At 38.2% G+C, this 18,286-nt stretch overlaps 2 protein-coding genes across 2 annotated transcripts; both read left to right on the top strand.

Moving 5' to 3' along the window:
- Positions 1-377: 377 nt before the first annotated feature.
- LOC143881550 (uncharacterized) lies at positions 378-12,089 on the top strand. Its single transcript, XM_077384669.1, has 8 exons — positions 378-850; positions 3,161-3,372; positions 3,932-4,213; positions 4,905-5,027; positions 10,197-10,347; positions 10,437-10,669; positions 11,143-11,179; positions 11,799-12,089. The coding sequence occupies exons 1-8, from the start codon at positions 520-522 to the stop codon at positions 11,927-11,929; spliced, it is 1,500 nt and encodes a 499-aa protein (XP_077240784.1). The 5' UTR covers positions 378-519; the 3' UTR covers positions 11,930-12,089.
- A 1,587-nt stretch (positions 12,090-13,676) lies between these two features.
- On the top strand, positions 13,677-18,079 carry LOC143881549 (uncharacterized). The gene is made up of 2 exons (XM_077384667.1): positions 13,677-13,880; positions 17,329-18,079. Exons 1-2 carry the CDS (start codon positions 13,808-13,810, stop codon positions 17,946-17,948), a joined length of 693 nt encoding a protein of 230 aa, XP_077240782.1. The 5' UTR covers positions 13,677-13,807; the 3' UTR covers positions 17,949-18,079.
- Positions 18,080-18,286: the final 207 nt, after the last annotated feature.

Below are 18,286 nucleotides of genomic sequence, written 5' to 3'. Positions count from 1 at the left end.
TATGACATGCCAAGAGAAGGTCCACTGTCTTTTATTTAACGTGTATAACAAATTGAGAGTGAGGTCACCATGTATTTCACTTCACAAGTGAGTAACACAAGGGGCACCAGGTATCTCAATTTAGGCGTGAGGCATATTGAGAGTGAGCTTACAGTATGTTTTAGTTTACAAGTGTAACACACCAAGGATGAACACATCTTGTGTTTCACCTCACATATGGGTGCCACACTCAGAATGGGCCCAAAATCTGTATCATATAGAGGTGTGACATAACGAGGATGGACCCACCATGTTTGGCATACAAAGATTAATCCCACTCTCTATTTCATTTAACAAGTGTACTGAACCAATTGGATGGTCTAGATTCATGGTCATTTGTTCGGACATTGATGGTCGACATGGCTTTTACACCAAGCTTTCGTCTATAGCAACATGGGCATCGTTTTACGTTTATTTCTCAACCCCAGAAGAAAACGAGCGAGAGAGATTTTCTTGTGTTGATCATTTTTTAACGGAATAATGAAGTTTTCAATCCAAACCCATGAGGGGATTTTCTCACCGTCTATCATCCCTTTCTCATCCCCTCAACATAACAATCGATCAGCGCCAACTTCGATTTCAAATTTCAGAAGTGGGTCTCACTTCCAACGGCTAGTTTTAGAAGAACCCAAAAAGGGTTGTGCAAGATGGGGTCTGAAAGCAATATCTTACATGGGAGAGGGGGATTCTCCGTGCAAGGAACTTCGAAGGATTCTCAAGTCACCGGGGGTTCATCAGGGCCCTGCTTGTTTCGATGCTCTTAGTGCAAAACTTGTGGAGAGAGCAGGATTTCAGTTCTGTTTTATGAGTGGTATGAGCTTGCTTTTAGTTAAGAAGAAGAAAAATTGTTTTTTTCTGATTCTATTCTTATAAACGTATGCCTTTGATGCTTGGAAATGTTATTTCAATGGTTGAGAATCTTACATATTCCAAAAAATAAAAATTAGAAATTAGGTTTGTCAAAATGGGTCAATTGAACAGTGGCTCATTTAAAACTAATATGAAATTATAAAAAACGGATAAAAAGAAGAAAATTTGTTCTTTCTTATTGTATTCTTATAAACGTATGACTTTGATTTGTTTCATGAGTGTTTGTTTAGATGTGTTTCTTTCTTTTCTTCCTTTTTATTTTGGCTATGAGAATATCCTTTTTGTTCTTTGTTATTTCAATGGTTGAAAATCTTACACGGGAGAGTATCTTTTCATTTCAACAAATAAAAATTAGGTTTGTCAAAATGGGTATTTTAGAATATATTAGATCAGATCTAGAAAGAACAAATATAGTTGGTTATAGTTAGTTACACACATGTTTCATGTTTTTCATGTAAACCACTTGTAAATGTCTATATAAACATGCAAAGTGGAACCCCAACAATTTCCCCCTCCACACGGAAGCATCGTGGACAATCTCGCCCCTCCACGCAGCGGCAACGTGGGGACCATGAGATAACTACACTGGGATTTCCAAGATCTTCCCCGAGGGACATTCCCGCCCTCGGAGGAAAACTGGGGTTACCACACCTGAGCTCTGATACCATTTGTAGGGAGTTTAACCGGGTAGAACTCACCCCTAAAAGCTAGCCATTAGAGCGAGGGTGCCCATTCCATTATAACCCATCCCCATCCATTTCACTTATTCGATGTGGGACTATTTGCGTTTGCGTGGAACCCCAACACAAAGAAACCCAAGATTGTACTGGGTTTTCTCTGCATTTTCATGCTCTTTTACAATTGAATAGTGGCTCATGTAAAACTAATCTGAAATTTTCGGGCATTAGGATTGAGATTTGAGATGCCCTTTAAAATGAATTCAAATTATGGGACAGTCTAACACTCAAATGAAAACCTTCCTTTTTTGCAAGCACATATGCTTTCTTTTTATGTATTTACTTTTTCTTCTTTTGAGGGGCATGGAAGGAATCCATATACTGTTAATTTAGTATGTGAATACTATTATCATTTGTCGGATGATAAATTCATAGCATGCATGGGATTAATCGCTCTACATCATTTATTATTTTGTATTCGATCCGTATGCTGTTGAATCTTTTCCACCAATGGAATTTATTTTATTTCTTTTTTCATTTGTCTTTCTAGTCAATTGTAATTTGTTAGCATCATTTTTTTGCAGCGGGGCAGTGAAAGATACACACAGTAGATTGTCAATCCCTAGACCTAATTTCTTGTTATATATTCATTGGAAACATTCCGTACCCACTTTTGGAAAGTGGGTTTTCACTTGGGTTGCGTATCTAGAATTAAATGTCTTTATTTTTTGGGTAGGAATCCTACCCTAGGATTAAACTTGCATCATGTAATGAATGAATCTGTTGGAATCATTCACAGTACCAACCCATACTGCTTCAGGCTATATATATGGTTGGAGACGATTCGTTGTTTAGGTTTCCATTTTCTTTTTCTTTTTGATCAATGGAAAAGAAAATTGTATCAAAAGAAATACAGATACACAAAATCAAGATTGACAATGGACACACACAACCAACTCATAATAGAGCTGCAAGAGATGCCAAAATTCACAATTTAGTTCACTTTACGCTTCAACTTCAGATGCACACGTGGAGTCCCCTTCTGTCCAAGATGCTGAGAAGAGAAAGTGTGCAATCAAATTGACTCTAGTACAGAGCATAGTTTTAAAACTCCCTCTTGCCATTGTGGACTCCTGCGAGTCGACTCCCATTTCTCTTGGCCGCGTTCCGTGTTTTTCCCTATGTACCCGCATCCACGTTTTTAAACACGGGTACAAAGAGAAAGAATTTCTTCCAATGAAAAAATGATAACTTATGTCATTTGAGAAAACACCACCAATCTTATCAAGCCTTTAGTTTCTGTCAATTTCATGGGAATGAGTGCACTGCCATTGAAGTTAAGCTTCACATAACCCCTTTATGGGGCTCTGACTCTTAAAGTGGACAAATTGCAGGTAATCCTTTCATAGGCCTGTCCAATCTTAAGTAGAACTGTGGAAGACCGAATTGCTTCAAATAGTGTCATAAAATATTTTCTACAGATTTTGAGAAATTACAATTTATTGCTAGGTTTCATTCCTATCCATTTCAGACTAGAGGACAAAGTTTCTGACTCTAATGTGATTTTCTTTCAGGATTTTCGGTTTCAGCTGCTAGGTTGGGATTGCCAGACGTTGGTCTTATTTCCTATGGAGAAATGGTAAATCAAGGTCATCAGATTACACAAGCTGTATCAATCCCTGTAATCGGGGACGGGGACAATGGATATGGAAATCATATGAATGTGAAGAGAACTGTCAAAGGGTTTATTAAAGCTGGTTTTGCAGGGATAATTCTTGAAGACCAGGTGCATATTCCGTAACTGTTCCTATTTGTATAAGATCCTTTTCTTCTGGTTCAATTATCACAGCTAGTTGTTTTAATCCTTTTTAAGTGCGTTTTTTTTTCCTTTTCTATTTTATACCTTTGTTCATAATCATGATCACAGTTCTACTGTTTTTTTTTTTTTTTTTTACAATTGTTGACAATTTTTGTAGGATGATATTTTTTTTACAAATTCTAGCGAAATCTGGCATGTAAGCATATTGAATAAATACTTCTCATTCAACTATATACAAGTTGAGTTAGAGGTATCAAAATGAACCTGAAAGCTTCATCGAATTCAGATTTGAATAAATATTATGTGCGCTTAATTCACTGCATTTTCTATGTATTTTTTTATAATAAGTGGGTGGGGTTACTATCCCTTGTCTACTATGTGGAAGATTCCTACATACTATATGCAGAATACTTAACTACTTGAATCTTGACTATAATTGGCAAAATTCAGATGTGTGACGACTGTCTTATTTCTGCATTTGTTCTCTTTAAGTCTTTTCATGCTAACATTACTACATCATGAAAAGGTATCGCCAAAAGCTTGCGGCCATACCCCGGGGAGAAAAGTGGTTCCTAGAGAGGAGGCAGTGATGCGTATAAAAGCAGCAATTGATGCTCGAAAGGAGTGTGGCTCTGACATTGTTATCATAGCAAGGACTGATTCTCGCCAAGCTATATCCTTGGAAGAATCGCTTTGGAGAGCACGGGCGTTTGCTGATAACGGAGCAGATGTTCTTTTCATTGATGCACTTTCTTCAAGAGAAGAGATGAAAGCCCTCTGTGAGATTTCTCCTCTACTTCCAAAAATGGTACATTATTTAATCTCTCGCTTGATGTTGGCCTTGGAGGATAAACCATGTGTTCATTCGTAAAATCCAACATGTGAACGGCATATTCCAATTTTCGTATTAGAGTGTCACATACATCACTACAGGATATTTGTAGTGGAGAAGTGACATATTCATTCTAATTTAGTAATTTCTTAGTATAAATGAAGGCATAACAAAAATTGACGCTAGGTTTTTGTGGTGTTACCTTCAACTGTCTATGTAATCGAGAATTAGATTAACATACTTATAGTTATTTGATTTAGGTCTTGGATTTGCCACCTACGTGGTTTCTCTACAAAGTATACATGCTTAGTGTCCATGTAAAATCACAACCATACAAATGTTAACAAACCGGGAATACTACTTAAGCCTCACTTTGAATCTACAGTATAATTGAGAGCCAGAACCAGCTATAACAAAATCCAGCAACAGTTTGTGTGGCGGTTAATATTAGCATCACTAGTTTATAAACCAAATTTGAAACCTTCGCTCAATATTAGAATCCCTAGTTTATAAACCATATTTGGAACCTTTGCTCATCTGACTTGGCTTAAATCCATCTTTTTTTGAAGGTGTCAATTTTTTTTATCAAAATATTTTCTCTTAATCATTTTTGCATAACCAAAAAAATGCAATGAAAAGTACTAAAGCATTTTGTCTACTTGTGTAGGCCAACATGGTTGAAGGTGGGGGCAAGACTCCAATATTGAATCCTATTGAACTTGAGGAGATCGGGTTTAAAATAGTTATCTATCCACTATCCTTGATTGGGGTTTCCATCCAGGCAATGCAGGTGAAATCTTTTCCTATTACTTACTTGGTCTGATAATATTTTTGAATAAAATTCTGTGAATTAAATGTTTCATGGTGTGGGTGTTTTTATATCCTATCCTTCAGAATTTAGATTCAATTTTGTGCTTAAAGCATGGTGGTACGGTGAAAATATCTTTGTATCTACTATATTTACCTCATTCATGTTTTTCATTTGACAGTTATTGCATGATTTCTCAGCTTGATGTCATCTTGTCACATCATTTATGGAGATTTTGGCTATACTAATTTGGCCTTGCAAAATTGTTTAGTATTCATCGGTTTAATGGGATTGCTTGGTTGAATGGTCACTGTTCTCAGTACAAAAGGCTATAAAATTCTCAACCTAAATCCAGTTGAGGTAAGCCACCTAGTCCAGCTGAAGGGAGATATTTCAATTCAATTGCTAAGCTAACTTTATGATAAGTCAGACCAAATGAGTTTACTAGTTTCCATTGAGAATTTTATAGCCTTTTACCTCAATTTGTGCATTTTCTAGTGCATGATAGACCTATCCATATGGGTGCTGTATCCTGTGAGGTATTAAGTCTAAATGTCCAAGGTGCTTCTTTTGGAGGGAGGTGAGGCTCAATCGTTGAGGCAGTGGGTATGACCTTGAATGGCAATTATGAAAAATTAGAAAAAATATAAAGAGCTAAATATAGTGTAGACTAGAACCAGCAAACACCGGTAAATATGTCTTTTTTCTTTTATTGGTAGATATGGTTAGTTTTGACTAGGGGTGTAAACGAGCCGAGCCGAGCCGAGGTTAGGCTCGGGCTCGAACCAGGCTCGGCTCGGCTCGGTCAAGCTCGGCTAGGCTCGCGAGCTTGGCTGGTTGGGTTATATTAAAAAGAAAAAGGTGGCTAGCAAAGGTGGCTAGCAATTTAGCAAAAGAAAAAAAGTAATCATTACGGAAAAAAGTAAAATAGCTGAAGTGCTTGGGTTATATTAAAAAGAAAAAGGTGGCTAGCAAAGGTGGCTAGCAATTTAGCAAACGAAAAAAAGTAATCATTACGGAGAAAAGTAAAATAGCTGAAGGGTGTAAAGTTTTAAATGAAAAATTAGCCACAAAAGTTGTAAAGTTATGACAATTACCAAAAAAATACCAACAAAAGTTAGTAAGTTATGACAAATACGGAAAAAGTTATAACTATGATGATTATGCCTCCAGCTGTTTCCTACTTTATTATATTTAAATTATATTTATGAGTATTCTTTTATACGGGTTTTCCTAACTGAGCCTTAACGAGCCGAGCTCGAGCGAGCTTCCGAGCCCGAGCCAAAATTGACACCCTTAGTTTTGACAGACTGGATCCTGTTACAAGGGAAGCTTTTGGACCAAATCACGTTACACGCCCATAGACAAGGAGCACTCTCCCGCTTTGCAAAGATGTTGACTTAAAAATGAAAATGTACATAGCTACATATGATCCCACTACAATGACCACTATGAGTTCAGATTTCAGGACAGGGATAGATGTATTTGTGGCTAGTAGATGCAGGGATGGAAAATAAAAAAACTGACGATTCACAACCCACAAGAAAATCTCCACATTTAGATGGTTAAAATCCCACTTGTATATGCGCCAACACCATATAATATATTGTGATGGTCAGTGATATTCTCCCAGATGGCTCTAGCACGTGATCAAATACATAAGGGTCTGTTTGGATGCAAATAGTTACCTAGTAATATAGATCATCCAGATCTGAAAGAAATTCTTTGAGGGTTATTCCTACAATTAGTCCCATTGATCTTGCACGAGATCCACCAAATTTGAGTACAAATCTAAACCTGTTGAACCACAACTGTGAGCTTCTTTTTTAAACTGATTGCCTGGTGCAGTTAGAACTGCTCGGGTCTCATCCTTTGCAAACAAAGCTTCCGCTCCATGAGTCTACATCTGCTGGTATCAGAGCTAGTCTTGTAGAAGTTCTGTCTCTTCTACAGTTCCTGAAAATTTAACAAGATCCTGGATTTGAGAGGTAAGGTCAAGTGATCTTTCTACGACAGTTTAAGATGTAGTTTTGGAAATTCAATCTAGTTCCCCAAAGTTGTTGTCAGCTCCAGTGGATTTTTGAGGTTCTTGAATTTTTTTAATGCTTCTGCTGCTCGACTTCCAGTAAGTCTGGTTACAATTTGGATCTGAGTGTTGAAATTTTCTAAAGATTGCAACTACCTTCAATCCATAAACCATGAAGTTGCAAACCAATTTTTTCAGTTCAGATCTGAACTGAAACCTGGACTGATCCACAACCAATTTAATCATCACTAAACGAGTTTAATGTTCATGGTAGAAACAGACAAATAGTATTGCTTGGTTTTTGTTGCTGGACTACTTGTCGACATTGGAGTTCATCTGAAGCTTGAAAGCCCAGTTGAACAACTGCCACAGATGGAATAAGTTTGAATTAGTTTGCTGAACTTGTCGACATTGGAGTTCATCTGAAGCTTGAAAGCCCAGTTGAACAACTGCCACAGATGGAATAAGTTTGAATTAGTTTGCTGAAATGCAGAATTTTAGCGCCTTGGATTACAAGAGCCTCATTTCAGAATTGAGTGAACTGAATTAGATTTGGTCATAAACTGTGTACACCAGCAAAGCTAAAATTGTTGAAATTTGGTAGCAGAGATATATCTGCCATTTTGTTGCTTTCAGTTTCTTCAATTATCCAGAATTTCAAATTATCCTTGAGTCCAGATTTGATATGAACTTTTCTAAGTAGAATAGGGATTTCCAAGTCAGTAACATTTTGGAATTTACGAGGACAACAACCATCAGAATTCAGAAAAGATTGCTTGTTCCCGCGGTCCTTGCAAAATCACTGCTACACTGCAATATTTTGTGTCCAATCAGTGACAAGCACGGGACCATCGAGCTGGAACTTGTTTGAAACTTACCACAGTTCAGAAAGCGAGCCGAGCCATATCAACGACACTTGAGGTAGAGATCTGTGATTGACTTGATCAATGGTAAGATCAACTTGATCTCATCATGGAGCAGATTGATCAGCTATGGGCTGTATATGGTCCTGCGGCCTGTTCGCAGAGGTGGCTGTAAAAGGTCCATGAGGACTAATGGGCTGAGTTTTGGGCTTAATAGAAGAAAATCACTGAGTTGTGCCGAGGCCCGCCAAGAATGGGAGGCCAGTCTTGATACAAAGATGAGTGAGATCAAGTTTCTCATGGAGCACTCCCTTATAGTTGCATCATCCCCTCCGTATGACGAGGCCATTAGTGAGGAGGAAGACATTGATACCTCAAATACTGCTGTTGAGAATTCGTTGGGAGAGCAGCCAAAGGGTAGCATTGAGGTCCAGGATATGTTGACAGGACTTGTTGAATGAGGGGAGGTCGTAGAGAACCCGTCGGAGAGGCTATTGACAGCAGAGCTTGTTGTGCATGCAGAGGAGGATCTTATTGACCTGATTGGTATGATAAAGGTAAGGACAGTAATGACAGGTGTGGGGATAGTGGGCAGAAATTGACCCTTCAGGGGTAGATGCCACCCTTGTTGTGGATCAAGGTAGGGCTGTCCTACGGTCCTACCTAAGCAATTTTGTAGTAGAGGAGACAGAAAGGCATTTGGGTGATGAGAGAACTATTGGGCAGAAAACTTATATAATATTCAGGAAAAAACAGGGGAAGAGTGCCATTAGGTCTGACCTGGTAGTGATGTGCGGCCCGGCCATGATTCATTAAAATCCATCCTTTGGATTGCTAAATCCTTCACTGTATGCCGTTTGAGAATTAATGAGAGAAATGGGAGGCTTGTTTCATAATTTTTCATTTGTTAATGCTTTCTAATTTCTATTCTCGACTGACCTCGCTATAAGCATCTAGCAATGGAGGGAGCATTTTGTAGTATTGGTCAAAAAACTTATATAATATTCAGGTAAAAACTTTTTTTTTTTTTTTTTTTTGAATGGTCTAAAAAATGGTAAGAGCTCAGGCGTGTTATTATCAACTTTGATCTAGTTGAAACAGTGGGGTTCAGGTAAAAACTATTGGTCAGAAAACTTATATAATATTCAGGTAAAAACAGGGGAAGAGTGCCATTAGGTCTGACCTCGTAGTGACGTGGGGCCCAGCCATGATTCATTAAATCCATCCTTTGGATTGCTAAATCCTTCACTGTAAGCCTTTTGAGAATTAATGAGAGAAATGACGGCTTGTTTCATAATTTCTCAATTGTTAGTGTTTTCTAATTTCTATTCCTTACTGACCTCGCTATAAGCATGTAGCTTTTGTTCTACAGGGCTCATTGACTGTTAAAGTCTGAATTCTCCAGGTTTGCCAAAAGAGAGCTCCAAAATAATTTTTATGCAGTTTGAAACTTAGACAAAAACGGCACTGAGTGTCTGACACTGTGACCCTGGAAAGCCAGGACCCAGTAACATGCCTGTATGATATGATAACATCAAAATATTTATACTCAGCTCAGCTCAACTCAACTCAACTAAGCCTTTGTCCCAACCATAGTTAGCAAAACGTGATTCGACAAAAAAATGGGACTGCAAAAATTCGAGTTTAATACGGTACCGGTTTAAAAAAAAAATACTAAAAAAAAAGGAAACACAAGAAAATGAGTTTAAAATTTTGTCATTTACAAAATATGGTGGGGGTAAAATTGGAAAGTTGGCCAAAAAAATGCTTTTAAAACGCATTTTAAACGTGTTTAAAACATTTGCCTGAAAAAACGGAGTTTTTTTTCAACGTAAAAGTTTTACACGAGTATTAAATGACACACCAATAAAACGAGTTTTTTTTTTTAATAAAAAAAACGCCGTTTAAAACGGAGTTTTGCTAAGTATGGTCCCAACCTAGTTGGGGAACATCAAAATATTTATAATTATAAAAATATTCGTTTATGAGCAAAATATATAGAGCAATGTATCTACCTAAAACATAACTACAAATAGTATAAAATTAATGCCAAATTACAAGAAAAAGGATAAATTAAAGTTTTTCCTAGATATCTATAATCGAAGTGAATTTGACACTGCAACATTTTAAAAAATTTCTGTCGTGTCACATAGCTTATGACAATTTCTTTCGAGGGACATGCGTCTGTTCTCTTTACTCAAATTAACTTGCTATTTTTTTTTCTGGAAGTATGATTAAGCAACTTTGTGGAAATATTTGCAGGACGCACTTGCTGCAATAAAAGGTGGTCGCCTCCCTCCTCCTGGAACCTTGCCATCTTTCGAAGAAATCAAGGAAATCGTAGGATTCAATGCTTACTATGAAGAAGAAAAGCGCTATAGTACCATTCCCAGTCAACGTTCTTTCCAAAGAGGTGGACAGCAGATCTCTCATTTCTTTAGCATCAACTAAATACATCTCTCCTAATTCCCTCCTAATCCATTACATTTCATTTACATATAGGTTATTCACCAGCTACCAGCAATCGTTTCAGTATATCACCCGTAAACCGAGATGATACTGAGCAAAGAAATGAAAGCTCGAGAGATCCTGTTGTTGAAGTGATAAACCCATATGTGTATGATAACTATGGTACAGATGATTCAAAAGATCCTTTCTCTGGGACCTGGTCTCGCACATTGAGAATCAAAATCACTGGAAGGAATGGACTTGAGAAGCTTGATGTCAGAATTCCTGTAAGATTCCATTTTCTTATTAGGGATACAAATGTACTATATTGCATTCAATTCATTTGTGATCACAGTGTGTCCATTTTTGCTCTAGTCGTGCATTCCATGGAAGCACACATGCATGTGAACATTCTCAAATATATGCATAACTACTATAGTAAATCATACAGTTACATAAATGAAGAGCCTCTTTGCTTACCTCAATAATTATTTCCACATAATTTTATATACACATGATTTTGAATTTAAACTTGATTTGCGAATAATTATTAAAATGGTTTTATAAATCATATGATTAATGGCATCTGAAGAGGCCTTAATGTCCCAATCATAAATAAGATGTACTCAAAATAATCTCATTTGCAAACAAGGACGTATTTTGGCAGCATCCAAAGAGGTCTGAACTCTGCATTTTTACGAGTACAATATAATCATATTAGTAAGATTACGTTCTAATAATCCATAATATATTTTTACAGGCTGGGTTCTTAGAAGGAATCACAAGTATAATTCCAGGTATTATATTCTCAACCAGACATTATAATTGAAAACACACACACACGCGCGCGCACACACACACACACAAGTATTCAATCCCACGCTATGCATGGATGTAAAATGGTGGGCCCCACTCCATCAAAACATGAGGTGTAAAATGGTGGGCTCCAGTCAAATGCATAGGTTTGGGTAGAGTCACTGGACCCCACCTCATCAATAACATTAGTGGTAAAATGGTGGGCCTCACCTTATGCATAGGTTTGGGTAGAGACGGTGGGGCCCCCCATGCTAGGCATGGTCGTCAAATATTGAGCCCCAACCCATCATTGCCTGAGGTGTAGACTAGTGGTTCCCATGATATGCATGGGTTTGGATAGAGTTGATGGGTCCACCAGATCAAGTGTAAAATGATGGGCCCTACCCATGCTTTTCTTGGGTATAAAATATGGTTCCCCACCCCATCAAAACATGGTGTAGGGGAAAATGTTTTCCAGAAAAACCTTTTCTGGAAAAGGCAAATGACACTTGGAAAGAAACATGCTTAGTATAGAGATAGATAGATAGATAGATATAACTCGAATTCTGAGCACTAAGCAGAACTTTTTGGCCTTTTTTCTTCTCTTTTTCTGTTCCGCAGGTTTGATGGGTGTAAATCTCAAGGCAATATTAGATGATGCAACCAAGGAGGCAGGTGGTAATCCTCAGAGAGGGACATTGTTAGATTTTAATGATGCCATGGGTGACAGGATTCAGGTTTTTCTGGGGTGAATCCATTTGCAATCCATCTCTGTTAAAGTGGAGCTGATGATGAAATGGTGCATATTTCATGAGCAATTTGATATTCCACCCATACTTGTAGAAAACAGATACGATGCTTGTATCTAGTAATTGGACGGTTAAGATCATTTAATCCATTTGCTTTGCAATAGTCATCTTGGTCATCATCTTCTTCTTCTTCTTTTTTTCTAATTAAAATATAATTTTTTAAAACAAATCACATTACTCAGTTTGATTTACTAATCGTTTGCATACTGCTTGTTTTTTTAACCCTTATCTCAGTTGGAGACTTGGAGTCCTAAGTGTGTCAGTTCATGCCAGTTTACCTATCCTTAAAAAAAGAAGAAGAAGGGGATTTGCTAGTGTCAATCGCAGAAGGCATTTCACAGATTGTCTGTTGCATGTGAGAGCAGCCACCTGGTGAATGAATACAAAACCTGCTGGAAAGTGAGCCTGTGTGGCTGCTCTCACATGCAACAGACCATCCGAGAAATGCCTTCTGCGATGGACGCTAGCAAATCCCAACTTCGATTCCAGTTTTTAACAAGAAAAGACAAGTTGGGTTAGTACAATTAGTAAACTATGGTAGTGCCAACATCAGCGGCTTAAAAACTATGCTACTGATATTGGCACCGCCATATTTTAATAATTGCACTCTCAACTTGTCTTTTCTGTTGTAATTAGCTTCTGACAACATTTTGGACACTGTAATAACCTTTGACAGCTGTTTAAATAATAGAGCACAGTTAGTCACATAGTAGTTCCAATATCAGTAGCTAAAAGAAATGGTTTAGCTTTTTTAAGGGGACCCTAAACGAAGTGGATCAATGATCTAAGATCAGCTGATCAAAGTGATCTTAACGGCCTTGGAGTAGGGGTACGGTCACTATTCAGATCAACGGACCAATCACATACATGAGACGCAAGGGGGCCCCAATAAGCGTTTACTAGGGGTGCAACTCGGGTCGGGTTGGATAGGGTTGAGAACCCTAGCCCAACTCGAGCCTCTGGTTGAGGATGGTCAACCCTAACCAACCCGCCTCTAAATCTATGAACCCTAATCCAACCCACCTAACCTGAAATCTGGTTGGGTTGAGTCCGTTCGCCTATGGCCAAGTAGACAAATACAAGAAAAAACAGAACCCAACAAAAATCATGATAAAATTAGACCACAGAGCCGGGTGGGTTGCCAAAGCCTCAACCCTAACCCAACCCGAAATTAAATCGGGTCCAACACTAACCCAACCCAACCCGAGGAAATGCCAACCCAACCCAAGCAAAATGGGGTAGAACTCGCCTAACCCATGTTGCTCCCACGGTTTTAAATTTCGGTTTCGGTGTTGGTTTCGGCAGTGGCTGAAACCTTAATAAAAATAAATTTCGGAATATGTGCCGATACCGAATTTATGTACTTTTGGTGTCGGCCCTGTCCGAAATCCGAAATTTCGATTTAGGCTGAAATTTTAAACCATGGTTACTCCCCCTAAGGAGCCTATATCATGCTCTTTTATTTTTATCATTTTCCTTTTTAAATATTTCTGTTGAAGGCGTAGACTCACAGGCCCTTTAGTTTTAGCATTTCCCTTTGGGAAGTGATATATCCTCCCCCTTTTTTCCCAGTCAGAATCATGACCACTCTTTCTACACTAAAAGGGTGTGCCCCGAGGAAGAAAATGGGTCAAATTATATCATTGCTTTTCCTCGTTCCTTCCGACCTTCCGTAAGCCGACTTTTCTCTTTACTAAAATAAGCCTTGTAAAACCTTTTCTCTGACGTCTGTTTGAATTGAATTTTCTCCTCTTGAGGGTTTCCCATCTTTAAAAACCCTCTCCTAGGGTTAGGGTTAGGGTTAGGGTTAGTGCTGTCAAAATGATGGATTTGCAGAAGAGGAGGGTCCGATTAATGCTCTTTATCGGTGGAATAATCGTTCTCAGCATGGGAGGTATTTTCATTAAAATACCACTATTTTGTTCAGTTCTTTGACTCAGTTCTGTAAATAGATTTCTCAAATTTTGATTTTCAGTGATTCTATTCTAGTCGTTTTGAGAATTATTGATCTCTTGTAATCACTGTAAATGGAAGAAAAATGCTTCTCTAATTTTTCTTACAGTTAATTGTCTATCTTTTGCTGTTTCTCTACTATTTCTTTCTCTTAATTTCTATCTTATATCGAATGCCTAAATCCTATTCCTGTTTAAGTTGGTTTTTTTTTAAAAATTTTGACTACATGTTTTTTATGAGATTTTTGGATGGAACTTGAAATTAAAACCAAGAAAGTGGTAAATAATGTCGATAAGTGGGCATGATTTTCAGTTGGCAAGAGATGTGGATTCATCAACATATTCGCTGTAAACTTATCGAGTCCAAAGAAAGTTAAATGATATTTAGATTAATGTCAATGTCTCTTGCAAGATCTGGTGATTGGGTTTTGTGGGATCTATTAAGTATTAACTCACAACTTCCCACAGCTGAGAAAACTCAGTTCCTCGCGGACTGGTCTTTGTTATTTGTTGTGTGGTATGGAAGTCGACATACATCACTAACTTGCATCATATTTTGGTGTTACTACAACTGTATTATGCTATATTAATTTCTCTGCAGAGTTTTTACTTTGTACTGTTTATGAGTTGGAATCTATTCGACTAATTTTCTTGTCCCTTCTTCATCGAATGAAGCATTTTATATTTCTGCTATTGCTTCTTCAATGAATGTATTTACAATCTCCACAGCCTCCTTCTCCATGCCATGTTTTGCCAGTTTATCATCTTTTTTATTGGGTGAGCACTTCATATGCTGGAATTGTAGTCCGATTTTTCGAACAAGATCTATGATTTCCGCTGTTATACTTGCTAGTTTCCAAGGTCCCCTAACTTTGTTTTTCACATTCCGAGACATTTGTTGAATCACCTTCAATGATTAAAGGGTCAGGGCTAAAGTTCACGTACCATCTTAGTCCCCAAAGTAAATCTCTAACTTCCACCTCGTTAGGAAGTAGGAAATCTACAATCTGCCACTAGAATCACGAAGTAATCCACCAATGCCCGGTCGTTCCAGATTTCCTTTTGAGCTAGTGTTAAATTTAATTTTATCCATTTTAACGGTGGAGGTATCCATCTTGGTGCAGCTTTCACATTTCTTCCTCTTTTGCATAACCATTTGCCAATTCCTTAGAATATCTCCTAAAGTTTGGGCCAATTTTTATCTTCCCCAAGAAATTATATCTATTTTGATCTCAACAGATATTCTATCCCAACTTTTTCTGCATTTCTTTGAAGATTCTATTTTTCTCTCCTTCCACATGTTCCAAATCAATGAATATTGTACTAATTTCCACAATGTCTGGCCCGCACTACCAAACCGTTCACCCTTCCAGTGTATCAAGATATTCTTAATGGACCTTTGGAAGACCCATGATAAGCCAAAGGACTTATTCATATCCTGATAATGAGAGAATGGACAATGGATTAAGAAGTGATTTAGAGAGTCTCCTTTCAAAATGCGCCCACTCGTTACTTGAAGCATTCATTTTTTAGGCAATCGGAATTGTTGATTTTCTTGTGTAGCACTGTCCAAGCAAAAACCATTACCCTTGGCTTCGCAATGGATTTCCATATTCTTGCACCACTAGATCCCACCAGTTCTCGTTTATCATGTAGAAAAATGATCGAACAAAAATAACACCTTGAGTATCATGGACCCACACGAGTTGTACAAGTTAACTCTCGAGTCGAGTCGTGGGGCTTTCGAGGTGAGTCTCATGTGTGAGTCGCCTCTGTTGAAGACTCTTACGAGTCGTTTGGTGACTCTTACTGGTCGCTGTGAGTCGACTCAAAAAAATAAGACTTGTACGAGTCGACTCGAGTTGCTGGGCCGCTTTCTTGTTTTGATGGTTGAAAACTTGGAGTTGGAACTTAGAACTAAATTATTATTATTATTATTATTTGAATGGTAGGCAATTGCATTAAATGCGAAAAAAGGCCGAGGAGGTCTATACAAATAAAGAGACAAAAAGAAAAAAGAAAGACAAGAACAAGAACAAGCCCATTGCATGAGTCAAGGAGGAAGGAAGTTAAATAGCTCAACTCTCTCCCTAGAGACGCCATCTCTAGCTAAACTGTCTGTCGCTCCATTATCTGACCGCCTGGCATGATGGAAAGAAATCGATGCATCCCCCACCCTGTCTTGGATCTCATCGAAAAAAGAGGCAAACCTCCAAGGGAAGGAATGAGAGCCACTAAGCCACATTATCACATTGAGCGGGTCTCACCTTATTCAAATCTTCACTCTTAAGATACCTTATTCCTCGATATATAGTACACACTTCAGCTTTATTAGTGTCTGCGACTCCTGAGACCTGTAAAAGCTCATTTCATGGCTCCAAATTCATCCCTCAAGACTCCTCCAATTTCGGCAGGACCATGATCCCCCATGCTCGGTCCGTCAAAGTTTAGCTTCAAAAAAACATGTGCGGGGAGGCTCCCAATCTTGGACAATCTGGGCTCCTTCCAACCATACCATAAATCATGGGCGGATACAAATCTAAAGCAAGGTAGGGTCTTCACCCATGATTAAATTCCTACCAGAACTTAATTTTTTTTTTGTGCATGCAAGTTACAAGCATATCATTATTTATGTTTTTGGCTTAGTGCTTTATTTATGTGATTCATCTTTTGATATATAATTATATTTTTTCAACTAAATTTCTGTTCTTGTCAAAAAATCTTACGAGTCACGAGTCATAAAATAATGATATTGAGTCACGAGTCGAGTCACAGGTTGACAACTATGGGTAGCAGCATGACTACTTGTCGACTTGTCGTAGTAACGTGAATGTAGAGTAATCTAACAGAAAATGATCCAAGGGGCAACATTTCCATATAGACAAAAGAGGCTTAATAAATAAGTACGTGGTGAGGATGAAGCCTTTTTTCTGAACAATAACATTAATTTAACTTGGAAAGAAAAAGAAGAAAAGAAGAAATTACGGAAGTAACAGAGACAACACACAGCTTTAGTTGCTTTTCTCCAGCATGTGCGAGTTTTTCTTCTTTCTGGTATTTTTCCAGCCTCAGTGACTTTTGCCAGCAGCTACCTGTTAGACTGAGGCTTGGTGTACAACTCTATCGTCTTGTGCCTTCTTATTGTCTGCATTATCTTTCGTCACTTTGTTGGCTACCCTCAACACATGGGAATGTTGAAACTTAGTCTATGAATTCAAGAAGTTATGAACCATCATTGGGTTGCTGTTCAAAGAAAAAAAAAAACATCATTGGGTTGGTTCTTTAGCTGCACATGCACACATGCACACAGCTGTTTTTTCCTTTTCTGTATTCATGACATTTTTCTGCATATGACATGTATGGAACATGAGTTCACATTTTCTGTTACAGCTGAAAAATGCAGGCAACTGATGGGAGAGGAGGCCTCATCTCAAAGTGGGAAATTCACAATATTAAATTGCTTTGACATGGGCTCTGGGACTCTAGCATGTGCAGTTAAAGAAGGTGTAAAGCTCTATATCTACAACATCAGAGCTGCCCATGTTGAGAGAATCAGGCATCGAGCCATCGAGATTGCCGTGACTGAGGCCTTGTCGGAGGGTTTGGCCGCCAATGCTGCCGCTAAACAGGCACAAATAGCTGGGGCAAAAGCTGCGAAGCTGGCAACTCGACAAGCCAAACGCATCATAGGTCCAATTATCTCTTCTGGGTGGGACTTCTTCGAAGCTATATACTACGGGGGTACCCTAGCCGAGGGATTTCTTAGAGGCACTGGAACCTTGTTTGGGGCATATGCAGGAGGTTTTCAAGGAGAACAAAGGCTTGGGAGGTTGGGTTATCTTGTGGGAAGTCATCTGGGCAGTTGGGCGGGAGGAAGGATAGGACTGATGGTTTATGATGTGATCAATGGAGTTCATTACTTGATTCAGTTTGTTCAACCTGAAGAAGTTACAAGTGACGAAGAAATTTCATATGAGAGCTCTGAAGCTTCTGAAGCTTCTTTCTGGTAATTTAGTGAGGTTGCTGAATTCTTGAATGGTATGAGCAACATTTTCAGTTTCTCTTAATTCTTCGGGTTATTATTGTACTATGTGTAAAAATTACAGTCCATTAAGCTACAGTAGAATGATCATTTCAGTCAGATGATTGGCCTTCTTTTTTGTTTTGAATGACTGTTTGAAGATATATTCGCACTCCTTTCATCCCCGTCCCAACCCCTTGTAGTGAAAAAAGAGCATAATTCATAAATACACTAGAGGGAGTGGCCCAGGGAAGAAAAGGGGGTGAATTTATCATTTCCCAATCTTATAAGCATATGCTTTTTAATTCAAATATGATTATTTGAAGA

Source organism: Tasmannia lanceolata, unplaced genomic scaffold, assembly GCF_043159265.1.
Source record: "Tasmannia lanceolata isolate RefF3 unplaced genomic scaffold, GAP_Taslan_0.1 ptg000007l, whole genome shotgun sequence".
Classification (NCBI taxonomy): Eukaryota; Viridiplantae; Streptophyta; class Magnoliopsida; order Canellales; family Winteraceae; genus Tasmannia; species Tasmannia lanceolata.
This window is presented reverse-complemented; position numbering and strand designations above follow the sequence as displayed.

Coding starts and splice junctions, on each gene's coding strand:
- LOC143881550 (XM_077384669.1), top strand. CDS start 520: ATGAAGTTTTCAATCCAAACCCATGAGGGGATTTTCTCACCGTCTATC. Junction 3,373..3,931: donor GGATAATTCTTGAAGACCAG/GTGCATATTCCG, acceptor CATCATGAAAAG/GTATCGCCAAAAGCTTGCGG. Junction 11,180..11,798: donor AATCACAAGTATAATTCCAG/GTATTATATTCT, acceptor TCTGTTCCGCAG/GTTTGATGGGTGTAAATCTC.
- LOC143881549 (XM_077384667.1), top strand. CDS start 13,808: ATGATGGATTTGCAGAAGAGGAGGGTCCGATTAATGCTCTTTATCGGT. Junction 13,881..17,328: donor AATCGTTCTCAGCATGGGAG/GTATTTTCATTA, acceptor TTTCTGTTACAG/CTGAAAAATGCAGGCAACTG.